The sequence below is a fragment of the Oncorhynchus masou genome, chromosome 9 (assembly GCF_036934945.1).
Source record: "Oncorhynchus masou masou isolate Uvic2021 chromosome 9, UVic_Omas_1.1, whole genome shotgun sequence".
Taxonomy (NCBI): domain Eukaryota; kingdom Metazoa; phylum Chordata; class Actinopteri; order Salmoniformes; family Salmonidae; genus Oncorhynchus; species Oncorhynchus masou.
Window position 1 is genome coordinate 30159695 of NC_088220.1, and position 27260 is coordinate 30186954.

Below are 27260 nucleotides of genomic sequence, written 5' to 3' on the forward strand. Positions count from 1 at the left end.
GGTTAGGGCTTGTAAGGAAAAAAATTGGTATTAGGTAAACAAAATATATATTTTTTAAATTATGTTTAAACAGTAAAATGACAGTGAAAATAACAGTAGCGAGGTTATATACAGTTGGTACCGGTAGAGTCAATGTGCGGGGGCACCAGTCAGTCGGGCTAATTGAGGTAATATGTACATGTAGGTATAGTTAAAGTGACTATCAGGCCTTCACATTTGAATTGCTGCAAAGAAACCACTACTAAAGGACACCAATAAGAAGAAGAGAATTGCTTGGGCCAAGAAACACGAGCAATGGACATTAGACCGGTGGAAATCTGTCCTTTGGTCTGATGAGTCCAAGTTTAAGATTTTTGGTTCCAACCGCTGTCTTTGAGAAGCAGATTAGGTGAACGGATGATTTCCGCATGTGTGGTTCCCACCGTGAAGCATGAAGGAGGAGGTGTGATGGTGCTCTGCTGGTGACACTGATTAATTTCGAATTCAAGGCACACTGAACCAGCATGGCTACCGCAGCATTCTGCAGCGATACACCATCCCATCTGGTTTGCGCTTAGTGGGACTATCATTTGTTTTTTAACAGGACAATGACCCAAAACACACCTCCAGAGAGTGAAAGGGCTATTTGACCAAGGAGAGTGATAGAGTGCTGCATCAGATGACCTGGCCTCCACAATCACTCAACCTCAACCCAGTTGAGATGGTTTGGGATGAGTTGGACCGCAGGGTGAAGGAAAAATAGCCAACAAGTGCTCAGCATATGTGTGAACTCCTTAAAGACTGTTGGAAAAACATTCCTCGTGAAGCTGGTTGAGAGAATGCCAAGAGTGTGTAAAGCTGTCATCAAGAGAAGGGTTGGCAACTTTGAAGAATCTCAAATATATTAGGATTTGTTTAAACCTGTTTGGGTTACTTCAACAACAAAAAAGGGTTAATTCATATTTTTGATGGACTGTCATTTCGCATGGAATTGGTCTTTTACCAAATAGGGCAATCTTCTGTATACCACCCCTACCTTGTCACAACACAACGGATTGGCGCATTAAAGAAAGATATTCCACAAATTAACGTTTAACAAAGCATACCTTTGTTAAAGAGATTTGAAACAAGATATAATTGATATTGGGTAGAGGTTAGGCCAATTGTAAGATGTCAGAGCTATTTTGATAGATGTGTGTGTAACCGATGTGAAATGACTAGCTAGCCAGCTAACCCCCGAATAGCAGCACTGTAGTAACTATTACAGTACAACGGTTTGTTTTGTTTGATCGTAGCTAGCTAGCTACATAGCCGTCTTTGTATCTAAGACAATTGTGTAGCCTAGAGCGATTTTCTAGGTTAGCTGGCCAGCTATTGTCGTTCTTTTAACGTAGCTAGCCAGCTAGCCCCCGAATAGCAGCACTGTAGTAACTATTACAGTACAACGGTTTGTTTTGTTTGATCGTAGCTAGCTAGCTACATAGCCGTCTTTGTATCTAAGACAATTGTTTAGCCTAGAGCGATTTTCTAGGTTAGCTACATCGCAGCCACTACCAGCTAGCCTACTCCAGCAGTACTGTATCATTTCAATCATTTTAGTCAATAAGATTCTTGCTACGTAAGCTTAACTTTCTGAACATTCGAGACGTGTAGTCCACTTGTCATTCCAATCTCCTTTGCATTAGCGTAGCCTCTTCTGTACCCTGTCAACTATGTGTCTATCTATCCCTGTTCTCTCCTCTCTGCACAGACCATACAAACGCTCCACACCGCGTGGCCGCGGCCACCCTAATCTGGTGGTCCCAGCGCGCACGACCCACGTGGAGTTCCTGGTCTCCGGTAGCCTCTGGAACTGCCGATCTGCGGCCAACAAGGCAGAGTTCATCTCAGCCTATGCCTCCCTCCAGTCCCTCGACTTCCTGGCACTGACGGAAACATGGATCACCACAGATAACACTGCTACTCCTACTGCTCTCTCTTCGTCCGCCCACGTGTTCTCGCACACCCCGAGAGCTTCTGGTCAGCGGGGTGGTGGCACCGGGATCCTCATCTCTCCCAAGTGGTCATTCTCTCTCTCTCCCCTTACCCATCTATCTATCGCCTCCTTTGAATTCCATGCTGTCACAGTTACCAGCCCTTTCAAGCTTAACATCCTTATCATTTATCGCCCTCCAGGTTCCCTCGGAGAGTTCATCAATGAGCTTGATGCCTTGATAAGCTCCTTTCCTGAGGACGGCTCACCTCTCACAGTCCTGGGCGACTTTAACCTCCCCACGTCTACCTTTGACTCATTCCTCTCTGCCTCCTTCTTTCCACTCCTCTCCTCTTTGACCTCACCCTCTCACCTTCCCCCTACTCACAAGGCAGGCAATACGCTCGACCTCATCTTTACTAGATGCTGTTCTTCCACTAACCTCATTGCAACTCCCCTCCAAGTCTCCGACCACTACCTTGTATCCTTTTCCCTCTCGCTCTCATCCAACACTTCCCACACTGCCCCTACTCGGATGGTATCGCGCCGTCCCAACCTTCGCTCTCTCTCCCCCGCTACTCTCTCCTCTTCCATCCTATCATCTCTTCCCTCTGCTCATACCTTCTCCAACCTTTCTCCTGAGTCTGCCTCCTCAACCCTCCTCTCTTCCCTTTCTGCATCCTTTGACTCTCTATGTCCCCTATCCTCCAGGCCGGCTCGGTCCTCCCCCCGCTCCGTGGCTCGATGACTCATTTGCGAGCTCACAGAACAGAGCTCCGGGCAGCCGAGCGGAAATGGAGGAAAACTCGCCTCCCTGCGGACCTGGCATCCTTTCACTCCCTCCTCTCTACATTTTCCTCCTCTGTCTCTGCTGCTAAAGCCACTTTCTACCACTCTAAATTCCAAGCATCTGCCTCTAACCCTAGGAAGCTCTTTGCCACCTTCTCCTCCCTCCTGAATCCTCCTCCCCCCCCCCCCTCCTCCCTCTCTGCAGATGACTTCGTCAACCATTTTGAAAAGAAGGTCGACGACATCCGATCCTCGTTTGCTAAGTCAAACGACACCGCTGGTTCTGCTCACACTGCCCTACCCTGTGCTCTGACCTCTTTCTCCCCTCTCTCTCCAGATGAAATCTCGCTTCTTGTGACGGCCGGCCGCCCAACAAGCTGCCCGCTTGACCCTATCCCCTCCTCTCTTCTCCAGACCATTTCCGGGGACCTTCTCCCTTACCTCACCTCGCTCATCAACTCATCCCTGACCGCTGGCTACGTCCCTTCCGTCTTCAAGAGAGCGAGAGTTGCACCCCTTCTGAAAAAACCTACACTCGATCCCTCCGATGTCAACAACTACAGACCAGTATCCCTTCTTTCTTTTCTCTCCAAAACTCTTGAACGTGCCGTCCTTGGCCAGCTCTCCCGCTATCTCTCTCAGAATGACCTTCTTGATCCAAATCAGTCAGGTTTCAAGACTAGTCATTCAACTGAGACTGCTCTTCTCTGTATCACGGAGGCGCTCCGCACTGCTAAAGCTAACTCTCTCTCCTCTGCTCTCATCCTTCTAGACCTATCGGCTGCCTTCGATACCATCAGATCCTCCTCTCCACCCTCTCCGAGTTGGGCATCTCCGGCGCGGCCCACGCTTGGATTGCGTCCTACCTGACAGGTCGCTCCTACCAGGTGGCGTGGCGAGAATCTGTCTCCTCGCCACGCGCTCTCACCACTGGTGTCCCCCAGGGCTCTGTTCTAGGCCCTCTCCTATTCTCGCTATACACCAAGTCACTTGGCTCTGTCATAACCTCACATGGTCTCTCCTTTCATTGCTATGCAGACGACACACAATTAATCTTCTCCTTTCCCCCTTCTGATGACCAGGTGGCGAATCGCATCTCTGCATGTCTGGCAGACATATCAGTGTGGATGACGGATCACCACCTCAAGCTGAACCTCGGCAAGACGGAGCTGCTCTTCCTCCCGGGGAAGGACTGCCCGTTCCATGATCTCGCCATCACGGTTGACAACTCCATTGTGTCCTCCTCCCAGAGCGCTAAGAACCTTGGCGTGATCCTGGACAACACCCTGTCGTTCTCAACCAACATCATGGCGGTGGCCCGTTCCTGTAGGTTCATGCTCTACAACATCCGCAGAGTACGACCCTGCCTCACACAGGAAGCGGCGCAGGTCCTAATCCAGGCACTTGTCATCTCCCGTCTGGATTACTGCAACTCGCTGTTGGCTGGGCTCCCTGCCTGTGCCATTAAACCCCTACAACTCATCCAGAACGCCGCAGCCCGTCTGGTGTTCAACCTTCCCAAGTTCTCTCACGTCACCCCGCTCCTCCGCTCTCTCCACTGGCTTCCAGTTGAAGCTCGCATCCGCTACAAGACCATGGTGCTTGCCTACGGAGCTGTGAGGGGAACGGCACCGCAGTACCTCCAGGCTCTGATCAGGCCCTACACCCAAGCAAGGGCACTGCGTTCATCCACCTCTGGCCTGCTCGCCTCCCTACCATTGAGGAAGTACAGTTCCCGCTCAGCCCAGTCAAAACTGTTCGCTGCTCTGGCCCCCAATGGTGGAACAAACTCCCTCACGACGCCAGGACAGCGGAGTCAATCACCACCTTCCGGAGACACCTGAAACCCCACCTCTTCAAGGAATACCTAGGATAGGATAAGTAATCCTTCTCACCCCCCCTTAATGATTTAGATGCACTATTGTAAAGTGGCTGTTCCACTGGATGTCAGAAGGTGAATTCACCAATTTGTAAGTCGCTCTGGATAAGAGCGTCTGCTAAATGACTTAAATGTAAATGTGAATGTAGTTAGTGGTGGTGCGCGCTAAGAGCGTTTCAATCGGTGACGTCACTCGCTCTGAGGGGGCCGCGGCTTTTGTGGCGCGATGGGTAAACGATGCTTCGTGGGTGTCAGTTGTTGATGTGTGCAGAGGGTCCCTGGTTCGGGGCGAGGAGAGGGACGGTAGTTAAACTGTTACATGTGGCAGAAGAGATGGGACTGAGCACAAGGGCTGGCATTTATATGCCCTCCAAAGAAAGGTTGGTGGACCAAGATTCAAGGGTCAGATTCGGAAGAGAGAGGTGGTGTTTGCTCGAATTTGCTTAGGACATTGTACATTGAATTTGTAATTACATCTGGTTACCAAGCAAGTGAATGATTTGCATCTGGAGTGTATGGTCGATTGAAACGGTGGAGCATGTGTTGTTATATTGTTGTATGTTGAAGAGAGGGAAAGATTGAAGTGTGGGGTCATTGAGGTTGGAATGGGTTTGGAAGGCGATGGGGGAGGGTCTATTAGAACTTAGTAGGGATCTTTTTTATTTTCTCAGAAGTAGTGAGCTTGGTAGGAGGATTACGGGTTACAACATTTCTAAATCGACCACACTCCAGCACAGTAGGTGGCGGCATGCACATTTAACGTTGGTTTGCGGACAGCCATTACATCATAGAAGAAGTAGCGTTGGACGCTAGCTAATTATCGAAGCTCAACTGGCTGACAAGCTGGCTAGCTAACGTTATTTTTCCTCACAGAAACAAAAACGGAACTAGCTACATACCAACTGAATTGAGATTAGAAACAAAACCGGGACAATGAAGACGCGGATAGACACTGAATTTGTACTTGTGTTCACGTTAGTTGCCTTTAGTACTTGTTCAGGATTCTACCTTCCGGGTTTAGCCCCAGTGAGTTTTTGTGAAGATAAAGGAGGCGATGATTGTCAGGTAAATTGACACATTTGGTCTTTTTTTACGGACTGACATGGCCCCACGTGGTTATTTCGCTGTAAACTAGTTTGTGCATCAAATTGACGTTTAATGTTACATTTGTTTTGTTTATTTCCTTCCGACTGGCTAGCTAGTTACGGGGTTTGTTCTAAGTGTTATTTAGCTAGCTGCATGCTAGTCAAGTGACATACTGTTGCACTAGCTACCAAAGCTATTCACTAGCTAAACTACCAAACGTTAACGTAACGTTAACAATTGTTGCTAGCTGACTAGTCTTGATTTGAAGTGGTTTACATTATTAGTTAGTCTGCAACTTGTCCGTCACGGCTGGCTAGTAAGATAACTACAAAATATTTGCTCTTGAGAACCCAAGGCATTCTGCCTTATCTCAAGCAAGGTTCTCAGTTGTAAGCACTGCTTACCGGTATGACCATGTTAATTACAATCCCGATACTGTTTTAACGTTTAGAAACGCCAATCACCACTTGCGATACCGTTTTCGAAATATGGAACTTATATTTTCTGAGAATCTTAAAAATAAAAAGATATACACTTACTGTATGTCGCAGGTTTGAACAGATCAATATGGCTTTTTACGTCCAGCCGACGAACTAACGTTACACTCCCTTCCCAGTTATTCTAATGGAACAGGTGGACATGCTAGATGGCTAATTAACACAGACGGTCGCCTCTCTGTCCTCCTTAAACAAGGACTGTAAACATGGAGGTATGACCATGTGGAAACCATAATCCCCATAAAGGGTGTGTAGTAATTTAACTTTTAGTTTTCATAAAATTATTTATGGCTGATATGAATGATAAGTTCATTTTGTTTCCAAAACCGTACAGCAAAATATGCGTGTGAAAGGCCCAGTGCATGCAGAAACGTGATATCCCCGTGTTTATCTCCACACTGAGGTTGGACTAATGTTGTGAAAATGATAATGCCCTTTTAGTGTGAGTAAGAGCTGTTCCACCACTCAGACCACTCCCAGATGGTCCTAGCAAAATTCTTGCTTGAGAAATGGCTCTAACTAAGAAGCTATTTTTGACCATTTTGTTTAAAAACAATCACAGTAATGTACTTAAAGGTGCTACGCATTTTTGCTTAATTTTTCCATGGCTATTTCTTAAAATGTCCATAATATATCTGGCGCTAATAGTGGTACGTTAGTGATTCACAGTTTTATTTAATCGCCAGTGTTGTGATCGGCCATGATATTCGCCAAAACCACTGTTCGAAGCTGGTGGACCAAAACCGAAACTGTCGTTTTCGTCCACCGGTTTCAAACAACTGTAAAAAATTATATTTGTTGTCACTGAAACTATATTTCACAGCAATTTAGATGGTACAATGATTCCCTACACCATTCAGTGCTTGTTGTATTCTAAAACTGACTTCAAAACACAGGCCTCTGTGTTTATGATCTAAATTACATGCGCGTGTACAGTATATTCGTAGCATCTGTCATAATAGCAACCCATGTTAGTAATTGCATATTAGATCTCCCCTTTCTACATTCCTAACGGATATTTTTTGTCACATCCGCTTGCATGTGCGGTGCCCCTTTGACAAAGGTGTTTTCCCGCTAATTGCATTATGGACGGAACATTCACTCGTAGCCTGCCTTGTGCGTATTTCATTTTAAAAAAAAATTAATTTATTTTACTAGGCAAGTTAGTTAAGAACAACTTCTTATTTTCAACGACGGCCTAGGAACAGTGGGTTAACTGCCTGTTCAGGGGCAGAACGACAGATTTGTACCTTGTCAACTCGGGGATTTGAACTTGCAACCTTTCAGTTACAAGTCAAACCACTAGGCTACCCTGCTGCGCTTATAATGTGATTAAATAATATAATAGTCTATCAACATGACGGATGCATGCATACTAACCCTAGTCTTTCAGGTGTTTGCAAGGTTTAGTGCATGTGCCAGGTGATCTAAATCGCAACTTCTGCACCGGCGCTCAAAAACGTTGGGTAAAAATGTTTTAAGGATCAACCCCATGGACAATCGTTGGAGTAAATTATAATTTTATTCAAGACTTTTGCTTCTAAGTTAATCTTCCATCTTTGGGCAGTGCTTTGACTGTATCCCTGTAAGTGGTATCACAGATTTATTAGGCAACATGCCTGTATGACCATCTCTCTCCTTCCTTAGACTCTCATCCAGCTGTTTGTGAATCGTTTGGACTCAGTGGAATCAGTTCTGCCCTATGAATATGATGTGTAAGTAGTAGCCAAGGTTATTATAGTTGTGTTTTTGTATTCGTTTTTATTTCTATTAGATCTTTGATTTTTATTTGAAATTCTGTTTGGTTTCAGTTTTCAGACTTGATTGGCTAGTTGTTATTTAGTTCAGTTGTATACAAATATTTCATTTTTATATGATTTATTTTGTGTTAGTGTTAGAGACCGAAAGCATGCATGTGAGGTAATTTCCAGTTCATAAGAGCATGTCAAATTTGGTGTCAGTTGAAAGCAAAGAGTCTTAATTTAATTTCTCTTTTTTTATTTTTTATTTAAGGCATACAGTGCATTTGGAAAGTAATCAGACCCCCTGAAGTTTTCAAAATATTGTTACGTTACAGGCTTATTCTAAAATGGATGAAATCCAAATTTCCCCTCATCAATCTACACACAATACCCCATAATGACAAATGAAAATAGGTTTTAAAAAACAGAAATGCGTTATTTACATAAGTATTCAGACCCTTTGCTATGAGTCTCGAAATTGAGCTCAAATAAGCACACGCCTATCTAGATAAGGTCCCAGAGTTGACAGAGTAAAAACCAAGTCATGAGGTCGAATGAATTGTCCATAGAGCTCTGAGACAGGGTTGTGTTGAGTCATAGATCTTGGGAAGATTACCAAAAAAATGTCTGCAGCATTGAAGGTCCCCAAGAAGGTCCTCCAACATTCTTAAATGGAAGAAGTTTGGAACCACCAAGACTCTTCCAAGAGCTGGCCATCTGGCTAAACTGAGCAATCGGGGGAGAAGGGCCTTGGTCAGCGATGTGGCCCGATGGTCACTCTGACAGCTCCGAAATGGTGGAATAACCCCCCCACCCAAAAGCTTCAAAACACCATTCGATTTTGCACACAGTTTAGAAGAAAAATAAACTAAACCTGAACATAATTCATGACTGTTTTTATTTTAGTTTGTTTTGGAGTCATAGATAATAGTTTGAGTATATTCATTATTTATTTTAATTTTACAAAATTGTCTCTTCGTGATTAATTTAAGTTTTTATTTACTTTAACTTTGGCAGCAGCTCTGACTGGTACATACCTCTGTCTCTACCGTATCTTACTTTTGTTAGATCATTGCACATTCATTGTCAACAAATTTCTTTCACAGCTTTGACTTCTGCAAAGATGACAACGAGAGGAGACCGTCTGAGAACCTTGGCCAGGTGCTATTTGGTGAGAGAATTGAGACGTCGCCATACAAGGTAGGGCACCTCTGTCATCACAGGTTTCATTGATAGTCTGGCATGTACCACCAGGCTTTAATTACACTAAAGGTCCTCTGAGCCCAGCTTTTCAGGTATTGGATTCCATTGTTTTGTGTTGCTCAATCACTCCAGGCAAGACCGGTTATTCAAGCTGCCCTGTTCTTCCTGTTATACCCATTTATGTGTTACTTTATGGCAGTGTCAAGAGTTTTTATTCTTCACTTTCCTTCAGTTCTCATTCAAAAAAGATGAGAAATGCAAGAAATTGTGCACCAAAACCTATGTGAAGGATAAAACCGAGGATAAGAACATGCTGGACTTTCTCAAGAGAGGAATGCAGTTGAACTACCAGCACCATTGGTGAGCTAATCATTCTCCTTCTCCTGAATAGGTTGAGATACTTGTAGTTAATTCTACAGAAAATGGGTCTGCTTACCCTCAGGCATCGTAGGGCCCCTTAGCATGATACGAATCCTATACAAGAGGTTAACACTGTATTTTTGCACAGCATTTGGTTAGACAGAGGTGGATGAATGGGAGACAGATTTGTGTCAACCAAATCACTTACAGGGCTTTTCCAGTTTGAGTGTTTTTTTAAATTGGGTATAACAAAATGTGTGTTTGTTTTCAGGATTGTTGACAACATGCCAGTCACCTGGTGCTATGATGTGGAAGACAGTCAGAAATACTGCAATCCTGGATTCCCCATTGGCTGCCTCGTCACCACCGAAGGGCGCGCTAAAGATGCCTGTGTCATCAATGTAAGCCATACTTTTACAATATCTCACACACAGGATGGTTGCCCAATATCTATCTGATAACACTAGAGATTGTAGCTAGGCCAATTCTAGTTCAGGGCAGGCTGTGTTGTGAAATGGTAATATTCAGTAGTAACAATATCATTAGGTTGGACCATGAGTGGGGTGAGTGTGTCATATTAGGGTGAGTCAGTGAGTTGTGCTGTTTTTATAATAGCTCTAATGATAACCTACTTTGAATATGATTGTGTTTAGTATGCACTATGTAATATGGGGTAATTGACTGGAATCATTTCTCTTTTCAGTCCGAGTTCAACAAGAAGAACACATTTTACATCTTCAACCACGTGGATATCAAATTGTCCTACCACAATGGGGAAGGGGAGGGGTGGAGAGGAGCTCGCCTGGTGGCTGCCACACTGGAGCCCAAGAGGTAAGAATTTCAGACGGCCAGATGGCGTGTAAATCAGGTGATGTGTGAGCAGATCTATTCCATTTTCATTAGCCACACTTGAACATACTGTCGCTGGTGCTTCCATAGGTGGCCGTCACTGTTCTATACTCGATGAACAACAGTTTGCCACGTACGGTTGTTTAATATTATTGTTGATTAGTGTCATTTCCACATTTTACCAGAGGAGTCCAAAACTCCTTTTTTTTTTTCGCTGCAGCGCACATCTGGTATAGACAAGCAGAGTTTCATATGAAGCACTGGAAAGCCCCCAACTTTATAATACTTTTAGAAATGGTTTTGTGTTGTAGCTAGTGGTCTTATGTGTGTTTGTGTGATTGACAGTATCAACAATGCTGATGCTGACAAACCGACATGTGAAGGCCCTCCCATGGAGGTTCCTGGAGAGTTTAGCAGTGATGTGAAAATCACCTACACCTACTCTGTCAGCTTCGAGGTACATTAGAACAGTTAACCACAAAGTATTTGTTTTACACATACAAGTACATCATGTGTTTCGTCAACAGCATAGTTCATAGAAGCATTAAAGTATTCTCTTTCTCAAATAATAATTTCTTCATTCACAGGAAAACATTGACATCAAGTGGGCCTCTAGATGGGACTACATTCTGGTCTCCATGCCTCACACCAACATCCAGTGGTTCAGGTACGCTAGGTCTCAGGTACGCTAGGTCTCAGGTACGCTAGGTCTCAGGTACGCTAGGTCTCAGGTACGCTAGGTCTCAGGTACGCTAGGTCTCAGGTACGCTAGGTCTCAGGTACGCTAGGTCTCAGGTACGCTAGGTCTCGCAACACTCAGCCTTGATAAGGGACTTACAGCACAGAAGTAGAGAATGTTTAACAGGCCTCTGAGAAGGCCCTTCCTTATATCCTAATCAGCAGACAACTGTTCTGTAAACACCAGCCTGAGAGACTTGTATGAAGTCAAAACCAAAATGCAGTGACGTTTCCAGTCAATCACTATCAATAGATATGAGTTTAATCCATAACATACAGCATCTAGTCTAGTGACCAACCTGCACCTTAAATGTCACAAATGGAACACTGAAAATCATGTCTAACAAACTCCAAATATGCTCAACAGTATGTTGATCACTCTAAATGTAATAGGAACTTTAGTCATGTTAAATATTCCCATTCCAGTGCTGTTGAACAGTAGATTACAATGTGGTGCTCTTCTTCTGTCATGTTAATGGCGCATGGCTTGTGTTCCTTCCAGCATCATGAACTCTCTGGTCATCGTGCTCTTCCTGTCTGGCATGGTGGCTATGATAATGCTGAGGACCCTGCACAAGGACATCGCCAGGTACAACCAGGTGGACCAGGTAAAGAAGCACACAGAGCAGCTCTTTGAGACATTCACCATCTCACTTCTCTGACCGTCAAACTATACGATCATATGAAACCAAGTTACATGCCGTAAAACAGAACTGGATTATTCATTTGTGTTCCATTGTACGCAAAGGAATCCTTCATGAGTGAATGGGGCAGATGGACGTGGCAGAGGACTCATCTGCCAAAAGTCATTTATGTTCTGTATGTTGCCGAACCACAAGCATGAAACCTTTGTTGTAACATTTCATATTCACAGGAAAACTTGACAAAGGCTCCACCACCACAAGGAAAATCCATATTCTATGTAAGGTTATCGAAAGCCATTTGAGCACAAATTGGGGATTGTTGGTGTGATTTCTGGGAGCTATCTCTTGAAGTGTCATATAACTTGTAAACCTTTTAAAATGTGGTGTAGTGCAGGCCATCATTTACAGCTGAACAGTCCTTTGAATAAAAAAAAGAAAGAATCTTAACCACCTCTGCTATTGGGCTAAACTGAGTACTTGTCTACACCATATTTTACAGCCATTGGCTAACGTGGTCATGTGGTTTTTGCTACTAGCAGGTGTTAGATGAGCTGGAAGATGGGCTAATGAGTCACTCTTGGTGATTGGCTGATCTGTAACGAAGCAATTTGAATATGCATACATTTGACCATTCCATTGGTTCTGATTGGTTGTGGTGCACTCTAACCCAACAGGAGGATGCCCAGGAGGAGTCTGGGTGGAAGCAGGTGCACGGGGATGTGTTTAGGCCTCCCAGGAAGGGCATGCTGCTTTCTGTGTTCCTTGGCCAGGGAACCCAAATCTTCATCATGACCTTCATCACCCTCTGTAAGTAACTCTTCCCCAGATGCTTTAAAACCTCTTAAGGATCTCACCCTTTCTTTCAAATTTTTGCCTAAAATGACACCCAAATCTAACTGCCTGAAGCAAGGATATGCATATTCTTGATACCATTTAAAAGGAAACACTTTGAAGTTTGTGAAAATGTTAAATTAATGTAGGAGAATATAACACAAATATTTTTTTTGTACCATTTTTTAAATTTAAGAGACAAGATGGCAGCAGAGTATGTGAAACGTTTTAGACTGATCCAATGAACCATTGCATATCTGTTAAATGTTATATCAAGACTGTCCAAATGTGCCTAATTGGTTTATTAAAACATTTTCAAGTTCATAATTGTGCAGTTTCCGCAAGCAATAGTATGGTATTCTTTCACTGTAATAGTTGCTGTAAATTGGACAGTGAGATTAAATTGGACAGTAAGATTAACAAGAATTTAAGCTTTCTGCCCATATCAGATATTTTTATGTCCTGGGATTTTTTTAGTTACTTACAAACTCATGCTAATCGCATTATCCTACGTTAGCTCAACCATCTCGTGGTGGGGACACCGATCCTGTGGAGGTTAATAAGCAACGTAAAATCACAATGCCTTACAGCATCTTCAGAAGACGGTTTATTCAACATGAACTCAAGTCTACATGACCTATAGGGAAGAGTTTTTAATGGAGTAATAATCATTCTCTTATTGACATTTTACTAAAGTAATAGTGGTAGTATTACTGTAATGGTACCATTCTCTGTAGTGATGGTGACATCGGTTTGATTCCTCTAGTCCTGGCCTGCCTGGGGTTCCTGTCTCCAGCTAACCGAGGGGCTCTGATGACCTGTTCTGTGGTGCTGTGGGTTCTGCTGGGCACCCCTGCAGGATACGTGTCAGCACGCCTCTACAAGAGTAAGCCCCATTTGACATACTCATCAACGAACCACCCGTGAATTAATTTAATAAGATTGAGTTTGAGAAGGGAATGATATGAATGCCAAACAGGTCATCATTTCAGGGCTACAGTGATCGGACAGTATGATATTCCCTTCAACCATTCAGTTGGATATGTATTTCTGGCTGAATAGTCTGTATTCTGTATGCCCAGTTTATAGCTTATGATTTGAACCCTTATTTCCCCATTTGTATTTCCCCAGCTTTCGGTGGTGAGAAATGGAAGACAAATGTCCTGTTGACAGCACTGTTGTGTCCAGGGTAGGTCAGCTGTTCGCTGTAACATCCAAAGCTGCATTCATTTGGTATTCTCCTTAACAGGGAGATATGTACAGAGGCTTCACATCTGTCTCTTCCTTCCCCAGGATTGTGTTCGCTGACTTCTTCCTGATGAACTTGATCCTGTGGGTGGAAGGCTCGTCGGCTGCCATCCCCTTCGGCACGCTGGTGGCCATCTTAGCTCTGTGGTTTGGTATCTCCGTGCCCCTCACCTTCATCGGTGCTTACTTCGGCTTCAAGAGACCCGTGAGTCTCAAATCAGATCCCCTTGTCCATGGAATCTTATTCATTATGATTTATTTGTCAAAACTGGCCCTAGATCAGCACAATTACTTTGAGCTGGATTATGAATATGGGCCCTGATATTTTGTCCACTTTAAAAGCCAGCCCTTTCTAATATGGCTACAACTGTCCATTTCTTGATGAATTGCCACCCCTCTCTTGCTCCATCCTACAGGCCATTGAGCAGCCGGTGAGAACCAACCAGATCCCCAGACAAATCCCAGAACAGTCGTTCTTCACCAAGCCTGTCCCCGGCATTGTCATGGGGGGCATCCTGCCCTTCGGCTGCATCTTCATCCAGCTCTTCTTCATCCTCAATAGCATCTGGTAGGAAGCCATTTCTATTATATAAAACATCTGTAATGCTGTTGTGTGTCCTGTCACCTGTCCGACCGTCTGTCTGTTGCTGATCTTTCTGGTAGAACCGACTCGCCTGCTGGGAGACTTGTTTGACTGACTTCATTGATTGATGTAATAGTTAAAAACATTTATCTTCTGTTCCAGGTCTCACCAGATGTACTACATGTTTGGTTTCCTCTTCCTGGTCTTCATCATCCTCCTCATCACCTGCTCTGAGGCTACCATCCTGCTATGCTACTTCCACTTGTGTGCGGAGGTGAGAGGAAACAATACTATTCAGTGCCTTCTTTCTGAATGGCCTACTGAAACGTGTAGGTGTATATTTACTGTAATGTGGATGATGGTGTACTAGGAAACACCATTAAACATTTACCAGGGTAACTGCTTCAACCATAATAGCCAATGTAATAACTCTTTCAAATCCAGAATGTCTGTAGCGTAACCTTGTGTTTCCTGTAGGACTACCACTGGTGGTGGCGTTCGTTCCTGACCAGCGGCTTCACGGCCGTCTACCTGTTCGTCTATGCCGTCCACTACTTCTTCTCCAAGCTGCAGATCGTAGGAGCCGCCAGCACCATCCTCTACTTCGGCTACACCTCCATCATGGTGCTCATCTTCTTCCTCTTCACAGGTGAGTGGTCTGGGAACACTGCGTGAGCGAGGTTTATGAACGGGATAGTTAAATAGGCCGGTGTGCGTCTCAATGAACCATTAGCTTGTATTATTTGCAAAGACCTGTCCTATTGTTTGTTCATGGACTATGGTTAAGAGGCGCTAACCCGCCCGTCCTTCAACACATACCGCTTGCAGTTTTATGAATGGCGGTGACAAATCTTCTGGAGTAGCGATCTGTCCCAGAGGCATTGTGTTCTAAAGACTATAAGCGGAAGGAGGAGGTGGGGATTGCAATGGAAATTGTTAAGTGTTTGAAGAAGCCAGGTTGATTAACATCAAAGGGGCTGCTCAGCCCGGCCCTGTACACAGTTGCTAGGATCCAGGAACCCTATCCCGTTCCAGTGACGACATAGACCAAGGAATGCACTAGTATTGCGCAAGTATTGTTTTGCTCAACCCCCCCCCCCTCCCCCCGTGACAGGCGTCACAACTCTGGTTCCTCTAGTTTTACTGGCAGTACAGCTGTTCTTTGCTAAATGCACTTAGACTTTTACCGCAGACATTACCTTCTTACGGCAACATTTTAAAGAAGTCTCCTTGGAGATGCTGGAGTGCATCCTTTAAACTGAGACCAAATAAAGACTCGTCATTTTTAAAATTTTCTTGATCATAATGGTAAATGAACGGTGTGCAGCTTGTAGTCTTAATGTGGTAATTTATACTGCAGAGGAATACAAACCAGTCTTCTAAATGGGTTGTATTTAGTGGCTTTCCCTCTTCCTGGTTCCTGTTCCAAGTTTGGCACTGAGCAGCTCATTCATATGCTGAGAGGAGGGAGAAAGGCCAGACAGACGGTGTTCCACACAGTGAACTCCTCCCACTCTACTTCATGGAAAAGAGCTGGTTGTAGGAGCTGTGGTGGAACAGCACTCAGCCATGCTCTCTGACCACCTCTCCATGTTCCTACTCTTAAATTATATATGTTCATCTATGGTATTCATCAAACCTGATTTATTTTTTGTAAAAAAGCTCAAGATCAACAGACCCTCCCCTGGTCTCCTCAGTGGGACATTTGACTGGATTTGACCTATTATTAGCACTATTAAAACTGAGCACGCGTTTTAAACAAACGAATACCGGACATATTTGTGAATTGCTGCTTGTAGTAGTTGATCAATGGTCAGCCCTCCTATAGGTGTTGGTTTTAGAGAGAGGGTAGCTTTCGTCTCCTAGAAAATAAACGTGAGGCAGCTCCCAATTTACAGGTTGCCATGGATTCTAATAGATGCACCAGCATCCCTGACTACGGCTGTTATGGCAACTTCCCCTCGCCAGCACTGAAAATATATAGCTGTGTACCAGAAGGAGAGCAATGTGGGCGATTACCGGGTATCCACACTCGCAACAACAATACTGCTATGAACAGATCTGCCTCCCACCCTCTGTCCTTACTGTGATGTGGAACGGGTAGAAATGGACACAGGGTTGACATGGTAACGACACTTCGACCCCGTCTGGCCTTTTCTCACACACACACACACACACACGTGACCTAGGACACAATTTTAAGGAAAGTCAATACAAAACTACTCCTGAAGTAATGAGTTTCTCTCTCACGAAATATTATATAGACATATGAACTTATGGCGACCTCCTATCAGATGGATCCTAATAAATCCAGTTAAAATCATAGCCATATACCGTCTTACGGGCCAGATGTAGCCTGTATCACCGAAACCGTGTCAGCCTCCGTCTTAAGACTGCAATAAGCAATATTGGGATGGGCTGGCAGAAGATCCATCAAGCTAAAATAAAGGGGCTTCATCGGAATAATTCTAATCTGCCCCATTTCAGATTTTTACCCAATCCTCGTCCTTCCCATTTCACCTCGTCTCAACTTTGTTCAGAACTTAATCCAGGAGTCTCTTGTATGGCTCTCATTGAGCCTTCAGATACGGGTGTTCAACGTTTAAAAAATATATTTTTGTAATGAATTTTCTCCCAGGATTTTGTCCAATTAAATTGTTCTCTCCAGAGAGGAGTTCAAACATCAGTGTCACTTCATTTCCACTCTGACAAACTGAATGGTTTGTATGTACAGGTAACAGCCAAAATAAATTAAGCGCTAATATAAATTGTCTTGATAGGGTGTTGAGACAGAACAGCTTCAATGCACCTTGGCATACACAATATATACAAAAGTGTGTGGACATCCCTTCAAATTAGTGGATTCGGCTAGTTCAACCACATCCGTAGCTGACAGGTATAAAATTGAGCAAACAGCCAGGCACTCTCCATAGACAAAGATTGGCGGTAGAATGGCCTTACTAAAGCGCTCAGTGTATTTCAACGTGGCACTGTCATAGGATGCCACCTTTCCAACAAGTCAGTTCGTTAGATATAGGCTCAGCCGCAAAGTGGAAGGCCACACAAGCTCACAGAACAGGGCTGAAGCGAGTAAAAACCGTCTGTCCTCATTTGCAACACTCACTACCCAGTTCCAATCTGCCTCTGGAAGCAACGTCAGCACAATAACTGTTCGTCGGGAGCTTCATGAAATGGGTTTCCATGGCTGAGCAGCCGTACACAAGCCTATGATCACCATACGCAATGCCAAGTGTCAGCTGGAGTGGTGTAAAGCTCGCCGCCATTGGACTCTGGAGCGGTGGAAACACGTTCTCTGGGGTGATGAATCACGTTTCACCATCTGGCAGTCTTACAGACGAAGCTGGGTTTGGCGGATGCCAGGAGAACATTACCTGCCCCAACGCATAGTGACAACTGAAGTTTTGATGCCAGCCCCAGGCCATGGCATATGGCTTGCATCGTTTTCATGCTCATCAAACCATTCAGTGAACACTCGTGCCCTGTGGATGGGGTCATTGTCATCCTATGGAGGGGCATAGCCATGGTATCCAAAATAATGGTCTGCCCAGCATTTTTAGACATGACTCTAGGCATGATGGGATGCTAATTGCTTAATTAAGGAACCACACCTGTGTGGAAGCACCTGCTTTGTATCTGTCATTTCTCAAGTGTTTCCATTGTTTTGGCAGCTACATGTATGTGGCTGTAAAAGACACGTACAGTTTGTACATTACACCCATGTCATACAGTGTATTTACAGTCCTTCAGAAAGTATTCACACCCTTTGACTTTTTCCACATCTTGCTCTTACAGCCTGAATTGTTTTTGTTTACTGGCCTACACACAGTAGCCCATAATGTCAAAGTGGATTTTTCATATTTTTTGTTGGCATTTTTATAAATTAATACAAAGCTGAAATGTCTTGAGTCAATAAGTATTCAACCCCTTTGCTATGGCAAGCCTAAATAAAAGTAAAAAATTTGCTTAACCTAGTGACCTAATAAGTTGCACTCTGTGTGCAATAGTGTTTAACATACTTTTTGAATGACTACCTCATCTCTGTAACCCGCACATACAATTATCTGTAAGGGAGGTTTTCCAATGCCTCGCAAAGAAGGCCATCTATAGAGTACCACAGTATGAGTCATAATACCCATAAAATCTAGCGGTCAAACAAGGAAATGGTTCCAATTGTTTTTCACCATTCATTTTTCCCATAGAGTATTTTAGAAACACTTAAATAAGGGCTGGGTTTCTTGTAGACTTACCCTGGTGTGATGTTTTGATAACTGTGTAAATGTCTCTAGGCCAAGGTGACTTAAAGGATAATGGAGAAATGTGGCACAATCCAGGTGTGGAAAGCTTTTCAGAGACGTATTATTTTTTAACTAGGCAAGTCTGTTAAGAATAAATTCTTATTTACAATAACGGCCTACACCGGCCACAACCGGATGACGCTGGGCCAATTGTGCGCCACCCTATGGGACTCTCAATCACGGTTGTGATTCAGCATGGATTCGAACCAGGGTGTCTGTAGTGACGACTCTAGCGCTGAGATGCAGTGCATTAGACCGCTGCACCACTTGGGAGTCAACTTACCCAGAAAAACTCACAGCTGTAATCGCTGGCAAAGGTGCTTCTACAAAGTATTGACTCAGGGGTATGAATACTTAATGGCAATTTAGATATTTCTGTATTTCATTTTCAATAAATGTGTCATTATGGGGTATTGTGTGTAGATGGGTAAGAAAATAATTATATACAGTCGTGGGCAAATGTTTTGAGAATGACACATTAATTTCCACAAAGTTTGCTGCTTCAGACTTTAGATATTTTTGTCAGATGTTACTATGGAATACTGAAGTATAATTACAAGCATTTCAAAAGTGTCGAAGGCTTTTATTGACAATTACATGAAGTTGATGCAAAGACTCTATTTGCAGTGTTGAACCTTCTTTTTCAAGACCTCTGCTATCTGCCCTGGCATGCTGTCAATTAACTTCTGGGCCACATCCTGACTGATGGCAGCCCATTCTTACATAATCAATGCTTGGAGTTTATCAGAATTTGTGGGTTTTTGTTTGTCCACCTGCCTCTTGAGAACTTGTGGTCAATCCTCAATGGGATTAAGGTCTTGGGTAGTTTCCAGGCCATGGACCCAAAATATCGATGTTTTGTTCCCCGGGCCACTTAGTTATCACTTGACTTATGGCAAGTTGCTCTATCACTGTTGGTCACCAAACTGTTCCTGGATGGTTGGGAGAAGATGCTCTTGGAGGATGTGTTGGTACCATTCTTTGTTCATGGATGTGTTCTTAAGCAGAATTGTGAGTGAGCCCACTCCCTTGGCTGAAAAGCAACCCCACATATGAATGGTCTCAGGATGCTTTACTGTTGGCATGAGACAGGACTGATGGAAGTGCTCACCTTGTCTTCTCCGGACAAGCTTTTTTCCAGATGCCCCAAACAATCAGAATGGGGATTCATCAGAGAAAACAACTTTACCCCAGGCCTCAGCAGTCCAATCCCTGTACCTTTTGCAGAATATCAGTCTGTCCCTTATGTTTTTCCTGGAGAGAAGTGTCTTCTTTGCTACCCTTCTTGACACCAGACCATCCTCCAAAAGTCTTTGCCTCACTGTGCATGCAGATGCACTCACACCTGCCTGCTGCCATTCCTGAGAAAGCTCTGTACTGGTGGTGCCCCGATCCCGCAGCTAAATCAACTTTAGGAGACGGTCCTGGCGCTTGCTGGACTTTCTTGGGTGCCCTGAAGCCTTCTTCACAACAATTGAACCGCTCTCCTTGAAGTTCTTGATGATCTGATAAATGGTTGATTTTGGTGCAATCTTACTGGCGGCAATATCCTTGACTGTGAAGCCCTTTTTGTGCAAAGGAATAATGACGGCACGTGTTTCCTTGCAGGTAACTATGGTTGACAGAGGAAGAACAATGATTCCAAGCACCACCCTCCTTTTGAAGTCTGTTATTCGAACTCAATCAGCATGACCGAGTGATCTCCAGCCTTGTCCTCGTCAACACTCACACCTGTGATAACGAGAGAATCGCTGACATGTCAGCTGGTCCTTTTGTGGCAGGGCTGAAACGCAGTGGAAATGTTTTTGGGGGATTTAGTTCATTTGCATGGCATAGGGCCATTGCAATGAATTGTAATTCATCTGATCACTTTTTATAACATTCTGGAGTATATGCAAATTGCCATCATACAGAGGCAGCAGACTTTGAAAATTAATATTTGTGTCATTCTCAACTTTTGGCCACGACTTTTATACAGTACCAGTCAAGTTTAGACACCTAGTCATTCAAGAGTTTTTTTTTTTTTTTTTTTTTTTTTTTTTTTTTTTTTTACTGTTTTCTACATGGTGTTGATGTCTACACTATAACACTATGTAATACCACATATGGAATCATGTTGTAACCAAAAAAGTATGAAACAAATCTAAATATATTTTAGATTCTTCAAAAGTAGCCACCCTTTGCCTTGGTGACAGCTTTGCACACACTTGGTGTTCTCTCAACCAGCTTCACCTGGAATGCTTTTCCAACAGTCTTGAAGGAGTTCCCACATATGCTGAGCACTTATTAGCTGCTTTTCCTTCATTCTGCAGTCCAACTCATCCCAAACCATCTCAATTGAGTTAAGGTGGGGTGCTTTTTGGAGGCCAAGTCATCTGATGCATCATTCCATCACTCTCCTTCTGGGTCAAATAGACCTTACACAGCCTGAACATGTGTTGGGTCATTGTCCTTTTGAAAACCAAATGATAGTCCCACTAAGCGCAAACTAGACGGGATGGCGTATCGCTGCAGAATGCTGGGGTAGCCATGCTGGTTAAATGTGCCTTTTGAATTCTAAATAAATAACTGACTGTGTCACCAGTAAAGCACCATCACACCTTTATACATGTTTCATGGTGGGAACCACACATGCAGAGATCAACCGTTCACCTATTCTGCGTCTCATAAAGACAATCTCAAATTTGGACTCCTCAGACCAAAGGACAGATTTCCACCAGTCTAACATTGCTCATGTTTCTTGGCCCAAGCAAGCCTTCTTCATATTGGAGTCTTTTAGTAGTGGTTTCTTGGCCCAAGCAAGCCATCTTCATATTGGAGTCCTTTAGTAGTGGTTTCTTTGCCGAAATTCGACCATGAATGCCTGATTCACTCAGTCTCAACAGTTGATGTTGAGATGTCTGTTACTTGAACTGTGAAGCATTTATTTGGGCTGCAATTTCTAAGACTGGTAACTAATGAACTTATCTTCTGCAGCAGAGGTAACTCTGGGTCTTCCTTTCCCGTGGTGGTCCTCATGAGAACCAGTTTCATCATAGCACTTGAAGGAACTTTCAAAGCTCTTGAAATTGTCTATTGACTGACTTTCATGTCTTAAAGTAATGATGGGCTGTAATTTTTCTTTGCTTATTTAAGATATTCATGCCATAATATGGACTTAGCCCTATTTGGTAAAAGACCATCTTCTGTATACCAACCCTACCTTGTCACAACACAATGCGTTTGAGACAATCAGTTAAGGAAAGAAATTCCACAAATTAACTTAACAAGGCACACCTGTTAATTGAAATGTGTTCCAGGTGACTACCTCATGAAGCTGATTGAGGGAATGCCAAGTGTGCAAAGCTGTCAAGGCAAAGGGTGGCTACTTTTAAAACAAATCAGAATCTATTTTAGATTCTTAACACTTTTTTTTGGTTTCTACATGATTCCATGTCTTATTTCATAGTTTTGATGTCTTCACTATTATTCTAAAAGGTTGAAAATAGTACAAATAAAAACCCTTGAATGAGTATATGTGTGTCCAAACGTTTGAGTGTGTGTGTGTGTGTGTGTGTTATTTAATCCATGTTGAATTCCGGCTGTAACGCAACAAAATGTGATATTAGTCAAATGGTATGAATTAGAGGCCGACCGATTAATCGGAATGGCCGACTTAATTAGGGCCGATTTCAAGTTTTCATAACAATCGGAAATCTGTATTTTTGTGCGGCAATTTTTTTTTTGTTTTAATTTGTTTTTAACACCTTTTATTTAATCTTTATTTAACTAGGCAAGTCAGTTAGGAACACATTCTTATTTTCAATTACGGCCTAGGAACGGTGGGTTAACTGCCTCGTTCAGGGGCAGAAAGACAGATTTTTCACCTTGTCAGCTCGGGGATCCAATCTTGCAACCTTACTCACAGTTAACTAGTCCAACTCAATAACGACCTGCCTCTCTCTTGAGACTGACTGACTGCCTGTTATGCAAATGCTGTAAGCCAAGGTAAGTTGCTAGCTAGCATTAAACTTATCTTGTAAAAAGCAATCAATCATAATCACTAGTTAACTACATGGTTGATGATATTATTAGATATTATCTAGTGTGTCCTGTGTTGCATACAATCTGACTGAGCATACAAGTATCTACGTATCTGACTGAACGGTAGTAGGCAGAAGCAGGCGCGTAAACATTCATTCAAACAGCACTTTCGGGCGTTTTGCCAGCAGCTCTTCGTTGTGCATCAAGCATTGCGCTTTTTATGACTTCAAACCTATCAACTCCCGAGATGAGGCTGGTGTGACTGAAGTGAAATGGCTGGCTAGTTAGCGCGCGCTAATAGCGTTTCAAACTTCACTTGCTCTGAACCTTGGGGTGGTTGTTTCCCTTGCTCTGCATGGGTAACCCTGCTTCGGTGTGTTGCTAGTTCGAGCCCAGGGAGGAGCGAGGAGAGGGACGGAAGCTATACTGTTACACTGGCAATACTAAAGTGCCTATAAGAACATCCAATAGTCAAAGGTTAATGAAATACAAATGGTATAGAGGGAAATAGTCCTATAATAACTACAACCTAAAACTTCTTACCTGGGAATATTGAAGACTCAGCTTTCATATGTTCTCATGTTCTGAGCAAGGAACTGAAACGTTAGCTTTCTTACATAGCACATATTGCACTTTTACTTTCTTCTCCAACACTGTTGTTTTTGCATTATTTAAACCAAATTGAACATGTTTTATCTACTTGAGGCTAAATTGATTTTATTGATGTATTATATTAAGTTAAAATAAGTGTTCATTCAGTATTGTTGTAATTTTTATTTTATTTTTTAAATCTGCCGATTAATTGGTATCGGCTTTTTTGGTCCTCCAATAATTGGTATCTGCTTTTTTGGTCCTCCAATAAGCGGTATCGGTGTTGAAAAATCATAATTGGTCGACCTCTAGTATGAATACTTTCTGAAGGCACTGTATTATACTGAGTGTGTAATGTAGTATTTTATTTTGTATACAGCAGTACTGTGTCTAAGAGTTTCCTCCCTATCTTCCTCCTCAGGCACAATTGGATTCTTTGCCTGCTTCTGGTTTGTAAATAAAATCTACAGTGTGGTGAAGGTGGACTAACGGAATGAGGGCCGGACTCCCTGCTCTCCCAGTGCAGCGCTTTTACAGTGACCGCTTTGAGGAAAGGAAGCCCTTTGAATGACTTGAAAACATCACGTCTCAGATCTAGAGGTGAAGCCCTCAAACTTGATATGTTGCGGTCGTAATTATTTTGGCTTTTACCATCTAAGATTAATTGACATTTTGATTTGACTTGCACCTTGATCTACGAGGTGAGTTCCAAAGATCTAAGTTAGCGAGTGACTGGTTAGGGGAGGGTGGTGAAGGATGTTCCAAAATGATGTTTTTCCCCATTTCTAATGTAAAAAAAACAAACAAAATTACTTTATTTTGCTTTTATATTCTCAGAAACCTAAACTTATATTTTTATTTTTCACCAATTCTGCTGTATTCAGATGTGTTGATACTTAAAGAATGTCACCTCTATGGATCTGTCCTTTACAACATTTCTGTTTTGTTTTTATATTTGTTTGGTGAGGTGAGGACGGGCTGTAGCATCCTAACCATTTTAATGACCTGTACTATCGTTTTACAGTAATGGAATCTGTATAAATATCTACAACTGACTCTGCCATGAAGAAATCTGTTTATTTTTATGGCTATATTTTGGTTGATATGAAAATAAGAATATGTAGTTAGAAACACATCTTTATCGTAAATTAATTTGCTATAACAGAAATGTAAGCCAAAGCTTATGACTCATGTTTTTTTGGGGGGGGATTGTAATGTCTCACACAGCACAGGAGAATACAACTTGGTGGATTTTGACGATACAGTATACCACATTTAGACATTTATTTCTTATTCTGTAACTTTCACTAGATGCATAAAACCTCTATTCTCTCGGATGGAAATTTTTTCCACCTTTTTAAAGGGGCAAACCGGGATTGGTACATCAGTTTAATTTTGTTGAATCATATACAGCTGTTGATTTATTGAAGAATATAACATGCCCAGCTGTTTACCAAAATAAGTGGCGCTGTGACCGCTTTTGTTTTTCAAATCTTGGATTGCCCCTTTTTTAAAGGCAAAGCATCAATCTCACTGCCACTCCATGGAAGGAGTTCTGATCAGCATTGTTAAACTCGCTTTATTTTTTTTTAATAAATTAACTGTACACAAGCATCCTCAGACCATGTTGAGGGGGAAAAAATATAGAAATCTTCACAAATGTCTAGTTTTTAAAGAAGTACTGCATATAAAACATTCTGTTATTTACTTTAGTGTCACTATTTTACATGTTCAACGGGAAACACATCACACAATACTTTACAATGGTGTTGGTGATGATTGCCTTCCTTTTGATGTTTGATTGTCAACTAGCACTTAAGGTCAATTACCTTTAAACAAAATGGCTGAACATTGAGATTCTCAGCACTCAAGTCTATTTCACTCATACTTAACACACTTCAGGCTCTCAACAACATGCATACAGATCACACTTACTGAAGAACTTCCACTCAGCAGAGATGACCCACTGCTGAAACTACTATATTGACACCATGTTTGTTTGTTAGCCAACAATTCTGTGATGAGCTCTCAGATGAACTTGCTTTAGATTGAACAATTACACTTGAAGTACTATTTTTTTTTTTAAGTATTGGTTCCTTAAGACTAGGGGCAGAGACTGCCCCTACTGGGTCCATAATTACTTGCACTCTTGATGAGGGGGGAAGACTGTATGAAATAACTAATACAATAATTAATTAATACATATTGTATGCTAAAACAATTGGGAAATTATTTTATACTAATACAATTGATTGGATGATTAATTCAAAATGATTGGAACCCCTGTTTTCAATAAGCCAGCACCCTCCCCTTGCGAGGATAATGACGTACTTTTTTCTCAAATGTTCTATGAGATTGAAGGAAATGTTGGGAGGGATCTCAGACCATTCCTCCATACAGTATCTTTCCAGATCCTTGATATCCTTAGATCTGCTCTTATGGACTGTCCTATTCAATTCAAACCACAGGTTTTCAATGGGGTTCAAGTACAGATACTGTGATGGCCATTGCAAAATGTTGATTTTTTTTTTTTGTTGTGGTCAGTTAACCATTTTATTTGTAGATTTTGTTTGCTGATTGGGGTTATTGTCTTGCTGGAAGATCCACTTGCAGTCAAGTGTCCTGGTACTTGGTCAAGTTCATGATGCCGTTAACCTTAAGGGCCCCAGGACTAGTGGAAGCCAAATATCGCCATAACATCAAAGATCCACCACCATATTTTACCCAAGGTATGAGCTACTTTTCTGCATATACTTCTGTTTTTCAACATCAAACCCACCACTGGTGTGGGTAGTCAGAGCTCTATTTTCATGTCATCTGGGCAAAGCACCTATTTCAATCCAAGTGCCAATGTCGTTTATCAAACTCCAGGCGGCCTTTTATCAAGCGTGCCAATAATTATTATTGGGTCTGACTACATTCATTCCATGGCTTTGAGGAATACCGAATCGGTATGTGCCCATTTGTATTTACAGAGCATTCGGAAAGGATTCAGACCCCTTTTGTTACATTACAGCCTTATTCTAAAATTGATTTAAATCGTTTTTTTTCATCAATCTACACACAATACCTTACAATGAGAAAGTAAAAACAGGTTTTTAGAATTTTTTGCAAATGTATAAACCTAAACTAATCACATTTACATATGTATTCAGACCCTTCACTCAGTACTTTGTTGAAGTACCCTTGTCAGCTATTACAGCCTCAAGTCTTCTTGGGTATGACGCTACAAGCGTGGCACACCTGTATTTGGGGAGTTTCTCCCATTTTTCTCTGCAGATCCTCTAAAGCTCTGTCAGGTTGGATGGGGAGCGTCGCTGCACAGCTATTTTCAGCTCTCTCCGGAGATGTTAGATTGGGTTCAAGTCCGAGCTCTGGCTGGGCCACTCAAGGACATTCAAAGACTTGTCCTGAAGCTACTCCTGCGCTGTCTTGGCTGTGTGCTTAGGGTCATTGTCCTGTTGGAAGGTGAACCTTCGCCCCAGTCTGAGGGCCTGAGCGCTCTGGAGCAGGTTTTCATCAAGGATCTCTCTGTACTTTGATCTGTTCATCTTTACCTTGATCCTGACTAGTCTCCCGGTCCATGCTGCTGAAAAACACCCAAACAGCATGATGCTGTCACCACCGTGCTTCACCGTAGGGATGGTGGCAGGTTTCCTGCAGACGTGGCTCTTGGCATTCAGGCAAAATAGTTCAATTTTGGTTTCATCAGGCCAGAGAATCTTGTTTCTCTTGGTCTGAGAGTCTTTAGGTGCCTTTTGGCAAACTCCAAGTGGGCTGTCATGTGCCTTATACGGAGGAGTGGCTGGCCACTCTACCATAAAGGCCTGATTGGTGGAGAGCTGCAGAGATAGTTGTCCGTCTGGGACTTTCTCCCATCTCCACAGAGGAACTCTGGAGCTCTGTCAGAGTGACCATCGGGTTCTTGGT

General features: G+C 42.9%; 1 protein-coding gene across 2 annotated transcripts; it reads left to right on the forward strand.

The window, feature by feature from the left end:
• The first annotated feature begins 5391 nt into the window (after nt 1–5391).
• On the forward strand, nt 5392–24385 carry LOC135545825 (transmembrane 9 superfamily member 2-like). Of its 2 annotated transcripts, XM_064973742.1 has the most exons (18): nt 5392–5684; nt 7850–7917; nt 9051–9144; nt 9380–9507; nt 9779–9908; nt 10211–10338; nt 10702–10813; nt 10944–11023; nt 11597–11702; nt 11969–12016; nt 12413–12545; nt 13336–13455; nt 13701–13758; nt 13863–14022; nt 14234–14385; nt 14563–14674; nt 14878–15049; nt 23752–24385. In XM_064973742.1, the coding sequence occupies exons 1-18, from the start codon at nt 5553–5555 to the stop codon at nt 23817–23819; spliced, it is 2001 nt and encodes a 666-aa protein (XP_064829814.1). In that variant the 5' UTR covers nt 5392–5552; the 3' UTR covers nt 23820–24385. The 2 variants fall into 2 exon arrangements, with proteins under 2 accessions (XP_064829814.1, XP_064829815.1); XM_064973743.1 differs by lacking the exon at nt 11969–12016 and having other exon boundaries at nt 5393–5684.
• The last annotated feature ends 2875 nt before the right edge of the window (nt 24386–27260 follow it).

Bases quoted from the DNA above. Each gene is read 5' to 3' on its own strand.
- LOC135545825 (XM_064973742.1), top strand. From the start codon at position 5,553: ATGAAGACGCGGATAGACACTGAATTTGTACTTGTGTTCACGTTAGTT. The intron at 9,508-9,778 runs GTGAGCTAATCA...GTTTGTTTTCAG, and splicing joins TTGAACTACCAGCACCATTG to GATTGTTGACAACATGCCAG. The intron at 12,546-13,335 runs GTAAGTAACTCT...TGATTCCTCTAG, and splicing joins CATGACCTTCATCACCCTCT to TCCTGGCCTGCCTGGGGTTC.